This window comes from Myotis brandtii, unplaced genomic scaffold, assembly GCF_000412655.1.
Source record: "Myotis brandtii unplaced genomic scaffold, ASM41265v1 scaffold1814, whole genome shotgun sequence".
In the NCBI taxonomy this organism is placed as follows: domain Eukaryota; kingdom Metazoa; phylum Chordata; class Mammalia; order Chiroptera; family Vespertilionidae; genus Myotis; species Myotis brandtii.
The window spans coordinates 150,894-162,984 of NW_005356728.1; the positions used below are offsets into that span (position 1 = coordinate 150,894).

The window sequence follows — 12,091 nt, forward strand, 5'->3', positions numbered from 1 at the left end:
CAACTCCCTCCTGACCCCACCCCTCAACCCAGGGCTCCTCGGACCCCGCCCACTAGGCGTGGCCCTGCCTCGGGAGGGCCAAGATCCCGCTAACAATGACTCCGCCCCTCCTTCCGCTGAGAAACCTGTCCCTTTTAAAGAATACGTTTACGCCAGCCCGCCTTACGTAGCTTTTGCGTCATCAGTGCAAGGCGAGGAGGCGGGACTTCCTGTCTCTGGTTCTAACAGCTTCCGGGAGAAGCCGGAAGAGACTGGACCCTGGACAGAATCGGGGGTAGCCAGTCCCTTCCCCGGCCCCTACGGAAAGGTGAGTCCATCGGCCGTCCTAGAGAAGTCAAAATACTTGGTCTGGCCGTTTCAGGTGAGGTCCTCTTTCCCTATCCTGGCACAGTACCGGTCCAATCCCTTCTTAATTTCCCATGACTCCCCGCGTACACAAGCCCCGCCCCCAGCCCCCCGGCCCCGCCCCGAAGTTTGAGGGGTGTGGATGGTTTGTGACCCACTCACCCGATTTTACCCCTCACGGGCTAGGAGACGTGGGCTTGGGCTCGGCGGCTGGGACCAGGCAACCTTTCGGCTCGGGTGGGCCCGCGGAACCCTCTCCAGTGCCGCGGGCATAGGACCGCGCAAACGCGGAGCCTTCGCTTCGAGAAAAGGCAGGGGACGCCCCCTCACCGGCCGTCAGGGTCTTTCCCCGGCTGAGCAGAGGGCGAAGGCCTCTGAGCGGAGGACCTGGGTCTGCCCGGCCCCCTGCCCACGAAAGTTTCCTGTGTCAGTGCCTGTCTTTTTCGCCTCTTCGCCACAGTTTCCTTTTCTGTAAATCGGGGTTAATGACGTTAACCTTCTCACCATCAGGGGTTAGTTGTGGGAGTGATAAATAATTACTACTATTTATTTACTGAACACTTACAATGTGCCTGTGCCAGGCACTCTGCTAAGTATTTTGCTTCGATAATTTCCCGTCATCTTTAAAACAACTTGATGAGGTAGGTACTGTTTTTAGCAGGGCAATAATGGGATCAGGTTTGTTGTTTTTTTAAAATAATCCTCACCTGAGGATATGTTTTTATTGATTTTTAGAGAGAGAGGAAGGGAAAGAGAAAGAAACATCGAGAGGAACATCGATGGGTTGCCTCCCCTACGCGCCCCAACCAGAGATCGGACCTGCAACCTAGTTATGTGCCCTGACTGGGAATCGAACCCACAACCTTCTGGTGTAAGGGAGGGCGCTCCAACCAGCTGAGCCACCCAGCCAGGGCAGGTAGGTACTGTTTTTAACCCCATTTTACTTATGAGAAAGCGGAGGTTCTGAGAAAGTTGTCTGAAATTACAGCGCTAGGAAGGGGCAAGACCAGGATTATAAATTAGTGGGTTTTTCCCTGACCCCAGGGCTCATGTATAAATAAGAATGTGGAAACTGGGCAGATGCTGATACATTCCACACATATTTTTTGAGCAGCTACTATGACATGCTGGGCACTACGGCACCTAGAGAAATCCATGTGATCCTTGCCTTCCAGGAGTCTAGCAGAGAGCGATGGACAGATAGGTGCATATGTCTTAGAGTTGCTGTGAGAATAGTCTGGTAATGATAGTCATTAGACTGGATTTGCCCAGGGACAACTGTGAAAGCAGCAGATTCTCCAGGGGAAAGAGTAGGTACTCCAAGGGGCAAACCGTGATCCTTGCCTTTCTAAGAAACTGCTGAGGGAGAACCTACACAATAGGAAAAGAGATTGAGGTGTGGATTGAGACAGCTATTTGGGGAGTTTTCCAAATCTGTTCTACTCTGGTAGTGGCGTTTTCAGTTGTGAGCCTTTAGGGATCCAGTCGGGTGGTATGTCTGAGGTCTGTCCTACTTTGCTCCCCAGAGCTTGCCAGGAAAGTTTCATAGGAAGCAGACACAGTGCCTGCTGTATAGTGTTTGCTGATAACCTCCCTCTGTAGGGCCTGTGGGGTTTTCTGACTCTTTTGTCCCTTTGGGGAGATCTGACTGTGGCTTTTTAAAAAATATGTTTTTATTGATTTCAGAGGGAGGAAGGGAGAGAGAAACATCAGTGATGAGAGAATCATCGATTGGCTGCCTCCTACATGCTCCTGAGGATCGAGCCCGCAACCTGGGCATGTGCCCTGGACCGTGACCACCTGATTCATGGGTTGACACTCAACCACTGAGCCATATCGGTTGGGCTGACTCTGCTTTTGATGATAAATTGATTTTCTTTGGCTCTTGACATCTGGACCTAGATATGTGACCGTAAGACAGGTTCTTTTATTTTCTTTCTTTTTTTGAGATGGGGTTTTAAATGAGGTACTCTGGCAAGAGTGGTTGCAGTATGCCTCCAAATGGGCTCCAAAATAAAATATAGGCTACTTGGTCTCTCTGAGGCCATCTTGGAGGCTCTTCAAAGAGGCACAGTTGCTTGACTAAGTGATAGAAGTCCTAGAGAAACTCAGGGCTCAAAGAAGCAAAAAAGCTACCAAAAACCAACAAGCAATTGGAACAGCAACAAAGCTGTAAGGTTTTCCTTATGATCCATGTTCATTGGGTGGTTGGATTGTGAGAGAGGAAGGGTGTGGAACTTGAGTTTCACAATAGAGATAAAGGGTAAGTCCTTCGCTTTAGGTTGGGAGTTCAGAGTTAGGAAGGTTTGTTTCCCCTTCTGCAGGACAGTGAGCTCCATTTTCTTTCAGGGCTGGGTTAGTTAGAAGCTAAACGAACTAGAAACTGATTATGCCCTAACCAGTTTGCCTCAGTGGATAGAGCGTCAGCCTGTGGACCGAAGGGTCCTGAGTTCGATTCCAGTCAAGGGCACGTACCTCGGTTGTAGGCTCCTTCCTGGCCTGGGCCCTGGTTGGGGCATGTGCAGGAGGTAACCAATTCATGTGTTTCTCTCACATCGATGTTTCTGTCTTTTCCTCTCTTCCACTCTCTCTAAAAGTCAGTGGAAAAATATCCTCGGATGAGGATTAAAAAAAATAAAAAGAAACCTGGCTGCAACCCCACAGGCCCTGCTGACGTTATCCCCCTTTGTTCCTGCAGTGTGGACCCCGTCAGCAGCCGGGCCATGGGACTCTCTGATGTCACCCTTATTGAGGGTGTGGGTAATGAGGTGACTGTGGTGGCAGGTGTGGTGGTGCTGATTCTAGCCTTGGTCCTAGCTTGGCTTTCTACCTACGTAGCAGACAGCAGTAGCAACCAGCTCCTAGGCACTATTGTGTCAACTGGAGACACATCCGTCCTCCACCTGGGGCATGTGGACCATCTGGTGGCGGGCCAAGGCACCCCAGAGCCAAATGAACTCCCCCATCCATCAGAGGGTAATGATGAGAAGGCTGAAGAGGCCGGAGAAGGTGGTAGAGACTCTACAGGGGATCCTGGAGCTGGAGGTGGTATTGAGCCCAACCTTGAGCATCTGCTTGACATCCAAGGCCTGCCCAAAAGACAAGTGGGCCCAGAGAGCAGCGGTCCAGAAGCCCCTCTGAGATCTGAGGATAGCACCTGCCTGCTTCCCAGCCCTGGCCTCATCAATGTGCGGCTCAAATTCCTCAATGACACTGAGGAGCTGGCTGTGGCCAGGCCAGAAGATACTGTGGGTACACTAAAGAGGTGAGTGAGCTGAAAAGTGGGAGACTTTTAATAAGCCATGTGCCCAATTTTTTCCCCATTGCCCTGCTTTGTTAGTTCAGACCTGTTTGTCTTCTCATTCTTGCTTCTTTCCTTCTTTCATCTTAACAGTAAATACTTCCCTGGACAAGAGAGCCAGATGAAACTGATCTACCAGGGCCGCCTGCTGCAGGACCCAGCCCGCACACTTCGTTCCCTGAACATTACCAACAACTGTGTGATTCACTGCCACCGCTCACCTCCAGGGTCAGCTGTTCCAGGCCCCTCAGCCTCCCTGGCCCCCTCAGTCACTGAGCCCCCCAGCCTCGGTGTCAGTGTGGGCAGCCTCATGGTGCCTGTGTTTGTGGTGCTGTTGGGTGTGGTCTGGTACTTCCGTATCAATTACCGCCAGTTCTTCACAGCACCTGCCACTGTCTCCCTGGTTGGGGTCACTGTCTTCTTCAGCTTCCTAGTATTTGGGATGTATGGACGATAAGGACATAGGGAGAAAAATGAAAGGCATGGTCTTCCTCCTTTATAGCCTCCCCCTTTCCTGGCCAGAGCTGGGCCCAAGGGCCTGGGAGGGAGGGGTGGAAAGGATATGTTGGGTCCTCTTCCATAGGACAAAGGAGGCCGGTGTGGGGCCTCCCCTTCATGTCCACAAGGGTAGAGAGATCCCCTCTGTGCAAGCACGACTCAGGTAGAAATGAGGGTGTCATCTTCCTTTTTTAGGGTCCTGAAGTTCAGAGCCACCCTGGTGGCCCAGCTCAGTGGGGAGCCTGGGCTCAGGATTTTCTCCTGTGACCCTAACTCTTCCCATTGTCCTGCATGTTTGTTCCTCAGCATTCAGGGCCGCCTGCCAGGGCAGTGTAGCATGGCCCCAGCATAATTCTGTAGGGAGCCTGGGGTATCTTTCAGTTTAGTGGAATATCCATCTTCTGACTGAAACCACACAGGCAGGAAAGAAGGTTGTGTCAGCTTGTCCTATAGGCACCTAGCTGCCCTGCCCTCTCCCTTCTCCCTCTACCCCTGTAGCAGGAATAGAGTGTTCTCCATGTTCTGGACAGTTTCCAGTGTTCTCCCTTTTTTCAAAGCACTTTGCTTGGATTTTTTTTTTTTTAATAGTCCTTTATAGAGCTCTGTCAGGAAGGGGATTGGGGCACAAAGCCAAGCCCCCAGCATTGGGAGAGGCCAAGCCACAGCTGCTGCTACCCTAGGCCTAAGGCTGTAAGCAAGAACCGGCTCTGGCTCTCAGCCAGTGACCTGCACTGCCCAGCTCCAAGGAGCTCTGGGTATGGAGCACTGTGCCCCAGGCCCTTGTCTCTGGGGCTGTTGGAGGGCCAGTGTCTGTGACTGAATAAAGTTCCATTTTGTGGCTATGGAGCTTCCTTTTGTGACATTGAGAGAATGGCTTTGCTCTGCCTCCAGCAACATGGTAATGAGGGTGGGTAGGCCCAGCTACCAACGGGAGATGCAGTTTATTTACACCAGCAGCCATGAGGGGCAGGGGAAATACACAGCGTTTACAAAGTTAGCTACCTGTACAAGATGGATTACATATGCAAAAATAAAAATCTCAAGACCACAGGACAGCGTGAGCCCCCACCCCCCTCCCCCAATGACCCCAGCATGCGGTAATGCCAGGCGGGTGGCCCCTGGGCATGCGGGGGGGAGTGATGCATGGAAGGAAAAGCCACCGGCCATGGAAATTAGTACAGAACCCCCCCACACACACTCAGACACATGATAGGATACAGGGTGGACGACACCTAGCCAGGGTGGGAAGGATGGGAATTGAAACCCACACAGCCTGCTGTTAGAGGGAGGGGACTGGGGAGCTCTTAGCCCCTGTTCAACTACATGGTAGGGGGGCATACTCTCCTGGGAAGGAAAGGGATAGGGATTTGTTCTCTCAGGGTCCCTGTTGGACCAAGCCCATCTCTCACCCAGGCTGGGCAGGGGGCTCTGTCCTAAGGCGGCCTGAGGAACAATAGGGAAGTGGACAAACCCGTTCCCAAACTACTTCCCACTTCTCTCTCCTCCAACCAGAAGGGGAGAATGGGAGAGGCCAGAGGGGAAAGGGTATATTAGGGCCTGAACTGCAGCTGCCTCTCAGAAGGGAGAATGGCCCCTGGCCTTCCTCCCTTCACCTTCAACCTACTTCCAGGACGTCATTTGGAAGCAGGCTGGAGGCTGGCTGAGATCCTCCTTTACCTCTGGCTTCCCCTTAGAGGGAGAAGACTGGGGGCGGGGAATGGGGGGTGGGGGTAGGGTGTCAAGAACAGAGGAGCCCAGGCCCCAGAATTTATTCTAACTCCTGAAAATTTGTTTGGCTTCTTAAAAAATAATCACAATTCTCGGGTTAAAAACAAATTTGCAACCAGGCATCAGCCACAAGTAGAACCACCCCAGGGGGAGGTTGGGGTTCCAGACAGGGTACTATAACCCCAGGGAATGGGGGGTGGGGGTAGGGTGTCAAGAACAGAGGAGCCCAGGCCCCAGAATTTATTCTAACTCCTGAAAATTTGTTTGGCTTCTTAAAAAATAATCACAATTCTCGGGTTAAAAACAAATTTGCAACCAGGCATCAGCCACAAGTAGAACCACCCCAGGGGGAGGTTGGGGTTCCAGACAGGGTACTATAACCCCATCTATGTTGCTCCCTTAACCCTCTAGGATCCCTAACCCAAATCAGTCCAACAAGTCCTGGGTACTAGCTACCCAATGTGGGATAACTCCTCCTGGGAGGAGGGCAGGGGACACATCCAGCAAATGCCAGAGAACTTGGCTTAGGGTCAACTCCACCCGTGTCAGTCAGCTCTGCTCCCAGCCCAGTCTGCATTCCCCCAACTCAGCTCCTGGGAATGATGGTGCCCGCATGGAGGTGGGATTGTACATCTCTTCAGGATGTAGACCAGGTAGGCGGGCACACTGGCATGACAGTCCACAGAAGGGCGATGCCTAGACATGATACCCCTTCCCCTCTACTGATAACCCAGATCACAGAGACTACCCTCTTCCCACCCCACTCCTAGCAAAGGGGAAGAGGTAAAAGATCAGGATTTTCCTCAGAGCCCCAAACCACAAGTACAGAATAAATAACTTAAAAGCGGCTAAGGAAGGGGAAACAGGGCAGGCTTTGGAGGCAGGAGCATCGAGAGAGGAACTGAAGCTGGTCAAGGTGAAAGAGAGGGGGTAGCAAGCAGCAGTTGGGAACATGGGCTGCCCTGGAAGGCCAATGGGGCAGGGTAGGCAGGAGGAACATGGGGCCACCCCAGGAGGGTGAGGCTGAGCCCCTTCCTGGGGCAGGGAATGAGGTAAGAAAACATTTCAAATAAAGCAGCACCGTTCCCTCTCACCTTGGGGCCCCACTCCTCACCAGCCCTGGATCAGGGAGAAAAGGTAGGGGGAGTCATTTTGATACACAGCTCCCTCTTCCTCCCTCCCCTTGCCCAGTCTTTGAAGCTGTAGAGGCTGGAGGCCCTTTCCTGGCACCCAACAACAAAAGGACAGCTCCTGCTGCTGAGGAGGCCCATGGGGACTGAGGGGAAAGGGCTGCCCCTGTGAGGGGCAGGGAAGGCAGCGGCAGTTCTGGACGCCTACCTCAGCAGACAGCTCACTGTGCCTGCCTACCCCTGGGATTTGGGGCATTTGATAGGATTCTGCACACAGACAGGACATGCCCAGCCCTGCCCCTCAGCTCCAAGCACCGGACCCATTCACATTGCTGAGGGCAGCTGGGGGAGGCCCCCTCCAGGCTCAGCTTCTAACCCACAGCCTCCCAGGTAGCCACAATGCTCCTCGGCACGGCTTAGTCCAGTTCCTGGGTTGGGGGCAGGCAGTGCCCTGGCAGAGTGCCCACGTCAGGCCCCTGGCCTAGCTGGACATCCAGTAACTCACAGAATAAATATGAAAACCGCCGCCCCACCAAACTTATGTCCAAGGCATAGTATGTCCAGGTCTGAGTCCTGCATGCCGAGGGTCGTACTCCATCGCAGAGGATCCTGACACCCCCCAGGGGCGCATAATTGGATTCTCTGCCTGCCTGGCCCACCAAGCTTCCCAAGCCCAGACCCCCAACAGCCGTCCATTTGCCAGGCTATGCCACCTGGGTGGGGGTCGGGAGAGAGGGCTCTGCTTAGCCAAAGGCTATCCCTTGCACCCAAGTCAGTTGATGTCATCGTAGATGCTGGGTGTTGGGGGTGCCGGTGGCTTTGGCTTTTTCTTCTTGTTAGAGCCCAGGCCGGAGGCAGTCCCTACCAGGCTCAGATGGGATTTCTTTTTCTTGGTTTTCCGTGACTCAGAGCTGTTGGTACCTGAAGAGAAAGAGGCACAAGGAATGAGGGCAAGGTTGTAGCAGGAGAACACAAAATGCCCCCACTCCTTTGCTTTGGACCCAGCTGGATCACCTACCTAGACCCCACCCCTGATTCTCACTCGTCTTGGAGGAGCCTGAATCAGAGGGTGAGAGGTCAGAGGAGCCATCCCACTGAAGCCGGCTGATCAGGGCCTGGCTGTCAGTCATGTCAAAGCTGTCATTATCCAGGGAACTCTCGACCTCTGGAAGGACGCTGGAAAGGGAATGGGCCAGAGAAGAGTTTTACAGACACCAATTATCCTAACCTTTCAAAACCCACAACCCCTCTGGGAAGGTCACTTACGCGGAGGGTCCAAGGAAGTAAATCCGCACGGCTCGCCGCTGCTCATCCGTATGCTGCGGGCAGCGGAGGGACCTGGTGGGGAGAGAATGATCAGACCCTGACAAGGCAGGAAGGGTCTAAGGTGAAGCCCCTCCCTCATCAGAGGTGGGAGGGCGGACAATAGGGAAGGGATGAACAGAGAGCCCCCAGATTGTGGCCTAAGGCCTGATCATTAGAGGAGGGAGGAGAAGGGTGGGAGTCCCATTGCTCAAGTCCAGGGGTACTCCCAACCCATGCCCAGGGTGAGTGCAGGAGGGCCCCTGGCCCCCTTTCTAGGTTCTGAGCTCACCTTGTGCACATCTTCTTGGTGTGTTCAGAAATCACCCCACATTGCTGGAAGAGGAATATAAGCTGAAAGGAGGGATGGAGGAGAACCTACTCTAGACACTAGATGTTTTCTTCTATATAAATGCTAGATTGCACATGCAGAAATGGCCCCCAGGTGTCCAGAGCAGACGGTCCCAGACCACCATTGGCCAGGAAACCCAATTCCAGAGAAAGAACTATATGGCCTGATTGCTATGTCACCAGCTTTCTCCAGGGCCTTGACCACTGCCTGTGGCTTCAGCCCACTCCCAAAGGCCTCCCCTTCCCTGGTTCCTCACCGTGGTGAGCAGGCTACGAAGCTCCTCCGGTCCCAAGGTCTCGTAGCTGATCCCAGTTGAGCTGTTATACTGGGGGAGAACCAGAGGTACAGGTTAGAGAAGCAGCAGCCAAAGAAAAGAGGGTGGGGATGTGGTGCAGACCAGTCCCTCTCAACCCTTTCTAAGTAAGGAAGGCTTAAGACTTCCCAGCAGTTTTTCAGTGATTCCTTCCATCCCGCCTGCACATGGTAAGGGGCTGGGACCGAGAAAGAACATAAAGATCTAAATACCCCATTGATCGCTTCTGGCTGTCAGCATTCTGATCCCCACTTGTCTAAATCCCACCCAACCCACAACAAGGAAAATGAGAGGGAACCTAAGAGGGGCAGCCCCTACTCACTCACCTTAAAAGGATCCGAATTGCTAAGTTCCCCTGAAGAAGAAAAAAGAAGGGGAAGGGTGTTTGATGCAGAGGTACAGACAGAGAACCCTGAAAATAACCAGAGAGGAAGTGGGGGTGACAGAAGGATCACAGGCCCTCCCTCGATACCCGTCCCCCAAGCCTCCCACCTCCCACCTCCCAGCAATGAATCCCAGAAAACACAGCTAGAATCACTAAAGTTATTACAGCCCCACTTACCATTTTTGTGTTTTAAAGACTTGGATCTTCGAGGGGAATTGGGGTTCTGGAATGGGAGATACCATAGCTTTGGGGAAAGGGTAACGATAAGGGGGAGCCGAGAACCCAGGGAAGGAAAAAAGATTTGACAAAGAAACATCCTCAAATTTCTACTCTTTCTACCCATTTCCACCCCCATCCTCCCAAGGCCTCTGCTGCCCTCCTGCCCACCACAGACACCCTCATCCCAGAACCCAGAGGTACCCAATGACCTCAGACTTGAGTCAAGATACCCGAGGACTCCCTGCCCAAAGGGGAGGGTATCTGTCCTTCGCCCAAATTTCCCTCATGCTTGCCCCGGCTCTCACCTTGTCTGATTTTCTCTTCTTGGCTGTGTAGGACAAAAGGATAAAGGGCAGGGTCACTTTAAGTTCCCAATCTAAGGGCACCGAAAGAAAAGTACAAAACTACATTCTCTGCCCTCATTCAAGATAACAAAATGTAGTTTTGTTACCCAATTCCCTCTGGCCCATCATACCCCCAATGCCCTCCAAGTTTCCCCAGATCCCCAAACACCTTTTTTCTCTGAGCCATAGGACCAGTCGTTGTCATTGATGTCATCATTATCCTCTTGGTCACTCTCAGACTTGTTCATGCTGTTGCTATTGGCAATCCTGACAAAGGTAGGAAAGAGAAAGGCAAAGGCTGCCACCTCTCTCTTACCTCTAGATAGTGGAGCACCTGGGGCCAAGCATGACCCACCCACCCTCTGTACCCTACAAATGCCCCCAAGGGACTACACCATGTTACAAGCTGCAAATGATGAGCAGCTCTGGTTTTACCAGGAGGACAAGCCCTCACCGGCGGTTGGCGATTCGGCTGCTGTTCCGACCCATTCCTAGGCACTTCTCCAGATGGGGAGCAAAGCGGGAAGCGGCAATGCTGCGGCTGCAATTGGGGCAAACACACTCCTTGCTCTTCCACTGGTTGAAAACCTGTCCAAAGATGTCCAACCCCGGCTGGTCCACGATCTCTGGGGACAGGAGAGGCGTGGCGATCAGGGCGGGCATTCCCACCCATGGCCTCTTCCAACTCCCTGCCTAAGCTCACAGGAGCTCCAGGCTCTACATGTGACGTGACTTCCAGAGGAACCTCCACGCACTACCAGGACTGCTCTCCTTCAACCCTGAAGCTCACCAAAATCCTTCATGCTATCAGGATCCGTGTCGTCCAGGAAGAAGTAGCCACACTTGACAGCCCGGTGTACCTCAAAGCAGAATCCCAAACAAGAATCCTCGACCAGGTCAGCGTATATCTCCTGAGCGATGGCCTGGGCGTAGGGGAGAACATCCACAATCACGAGAGTCACAGCCCCGTGGACTGAAAGCAACCCTCACCAACCAAACCTCTTGCCAATTGGCCCTGGCCAAAAATAATGCTTTCTTTGCCATTTCCCCCATCTTGACTTCGCCTTCTTTCTTCTGAATCCTTAGGCCTTTTCAGCTGGCCCTATTCCCTTTAAGGAACAAGGCTGACTACCCAAATTCCTCTTTGGTTTGGATGTCAGTTACAACAACGTAGAGACATCAAGAGAAAGAACTAGAGGCACCCGTGGGGGAGCCCTCACCTCTAGTTTGCTGTTATCCAGGCCAGACAAAGACATTTCCTCCATTTTCATTTGTAAACTCTTGTGGAGACGGCGCTCTGACTGCTCATAGCACAGCGGGCGGCAACACGGCTGCACACATGGGGGTGGGGGTGTTGGTATGAGTCCAAGGCACCTCTGAACACTGCCACCTCCCCTCCATACCTCGATACCCAGAGCTTAATCCTGGCATCAGGATATACCCCCTAAGGCCTAGGCTCACTAAGACTGGATGGTCCTTCAGGGCCTGAAACCCAAAGACGGCCTAGTCCTTCCCAGGCCTTAACTCAGGCCCTGGCTCTACTGCTCATCAGAGCCTGGGTCTATAGGAGGCAGCAGCTCACCCCAGGTCCCCAAAACTCAAAACCCTCTTTGATACCCATGGTGCAATGCAGCAGGGGGAGGAGAAGGAACTCTCAGGCCCCACAGGGTGTGGCAAAGAACTGCACAGACTCCTAAATGCATCCCCCCCTTCCCCAGGCTCTCCTCGGAGTCACCTCTGCTTTCAGCCAGGATGTCCACTTGGGGGGGTACTGCTACCAGAAGTAGGAACGGCCCTAAGACCCTACCACCTTCACCCCAATGACTTCCCGTGAAATAAGCCTGCCACTCTGGGAGGGGAGCAGAGCCCACAGGAACCTGGGGCTAAAGGGGCATTTCTAGCTACCACGAGCAGGAGGGGCAGAGCCCGTGGGCTGACATGCCAGGAGCGGGCACTCCCCTTACCTGTTCTTCTCGGAGATAACCACCCTCCCTCCCTCCGGATCTGCCCGGAAGTCTCTCCAAGAGCCCCAAAGTCCAGGAATCCCCACCAAAGGGTTCGGAAACAGTGCCACAGTCCGGGGCCCCTCGGAACGGTGGGTGCGAGTTGAGGGAGCCGCCGGCCTCGAGTGGGGTGGGGACTGACAGACGAGCCAGGGGCGCTGGGGAGGGGAG

General features: G+C 53.4%; 2 protein-coding genes across 7 annotated transcripts; one reads left to right on the forward strand and one right to left on the reverse strand.

Annotated features, from left to right (window-relative positions):
- Positions 1-206: 206 nt before the first annotated feature.
- On the forward strand, positions 207-4,986 carry TMUB2 (transmembrane and ubiquitin-like domain containing 2). Of its 3 annotated transcripts, none has more exons than XM_005863828.2 (3): positions 207-361; positions 3,044-3,610; positions 3,740-4,986. In XM_005863828.2, the coding sequence occupies exons 2-3, from the start codon at positions 3,069-3,071 to the stop codon at positions 4,101-4,103; spliced, it is 906 nt and encodes a 301-aa protein (XP_005863890.1). In that variant the 5' UTR covers positions 207-361; positions 3,044-3,068; the 3' UTR covers positions 4,104-4,986. The 3 variants fall into 3 exon arrangements, with proteins under 3 accessions (XP_005863890.1, XP_005863889.1, XP_005863888.1); XM_005863827.2 differs by having other exon boundaries at positions 208-307; XM_005863826.2 differs by lacking the exon at positions 207-361 and adding an exon at positions 438-986.
- Positions 4,987-6,097: 1,111 nt separating this feature from the next.
- On the reverse strand, positions 6,098-12,085 carry ATXN7L3 (ataxin 7-like 3). Of its 4 annotated transcripts, none has more exons than XM_005863830.2 (13): positions 11,882-12,085; positions 11,138-11,248; positions 10,708-10,840; positions 10,372-10,543; positions 10,087-10,184; positions 9,879-9,901; positions 9,532-9,577; positions 9,296-9,324; positions 8,913-8,981; positions 8,597-8,640; positions 8,269-8,340; positions 8,021-8,178; positions 6,098-7,923 (listed from the first exon to the last, which is right to left on the reverse strand). In XM_005863830.2, the coding sequence occupies exons 2-13, from the start codon at positions 11,186-11,188 to the stop codon at positions 7,775-7,777; spliced, it is 1,044 nt and encodes a 347-aa protein (XP_005863892.1). In that variant the 5' UTR covers positions 11,189-11,248; positions 11,882-12,085; the 3' UTR covers positions 6,098-7,774. The 4 variants fall into 4 exon arrangements, with proteins under 4 accessions (XP_005863892.1, XP_014393218.1, XP_005863891.1 ...); XM_014537732.1 differs by having other exon boundaries at positions 9,296-9,381; XM_005863829.2 differs by having other exon boundaries at positions 9,532-9,598.
- Positions 12,086-12,091: the final 6 nt, after the last annotated feature.

Bases quoted from the DNA above. Each gene is read 5' to 3' on its own strand.
- TMUB2 (XM_005863826.2), top strand. The intron at 3,611-3,739 runs GTGAGTGAGCTG...TCATCTTAACAG, and splicing joins ACTGTGGGTACACTAAAGAG to TAAATACTTCCCTGGACAAG.
- ATXN7L3 (XM_014537731.1), bottom strand. From the start codon at position 11,188: ATGAAAATGGAGGAAATGTCTTTGTCTGGCCTGGATAACAGCAAACTA. The intron at 9,902-10,086 runs GTGTTTGGGGAT...TGTCCTACACAG, and splicing joins CTATGGCTCAGAGAAAAAAG to CCAAGAAGAGAAAATCAGAC. The intron at 8,341-8,596 runs GTGAGCTCAGAA...TCTCCCCACCAG, and splicing joins ACCAAGAAGATGTGCACAAG to GTCCCTCCGCTGCCCGCAGC.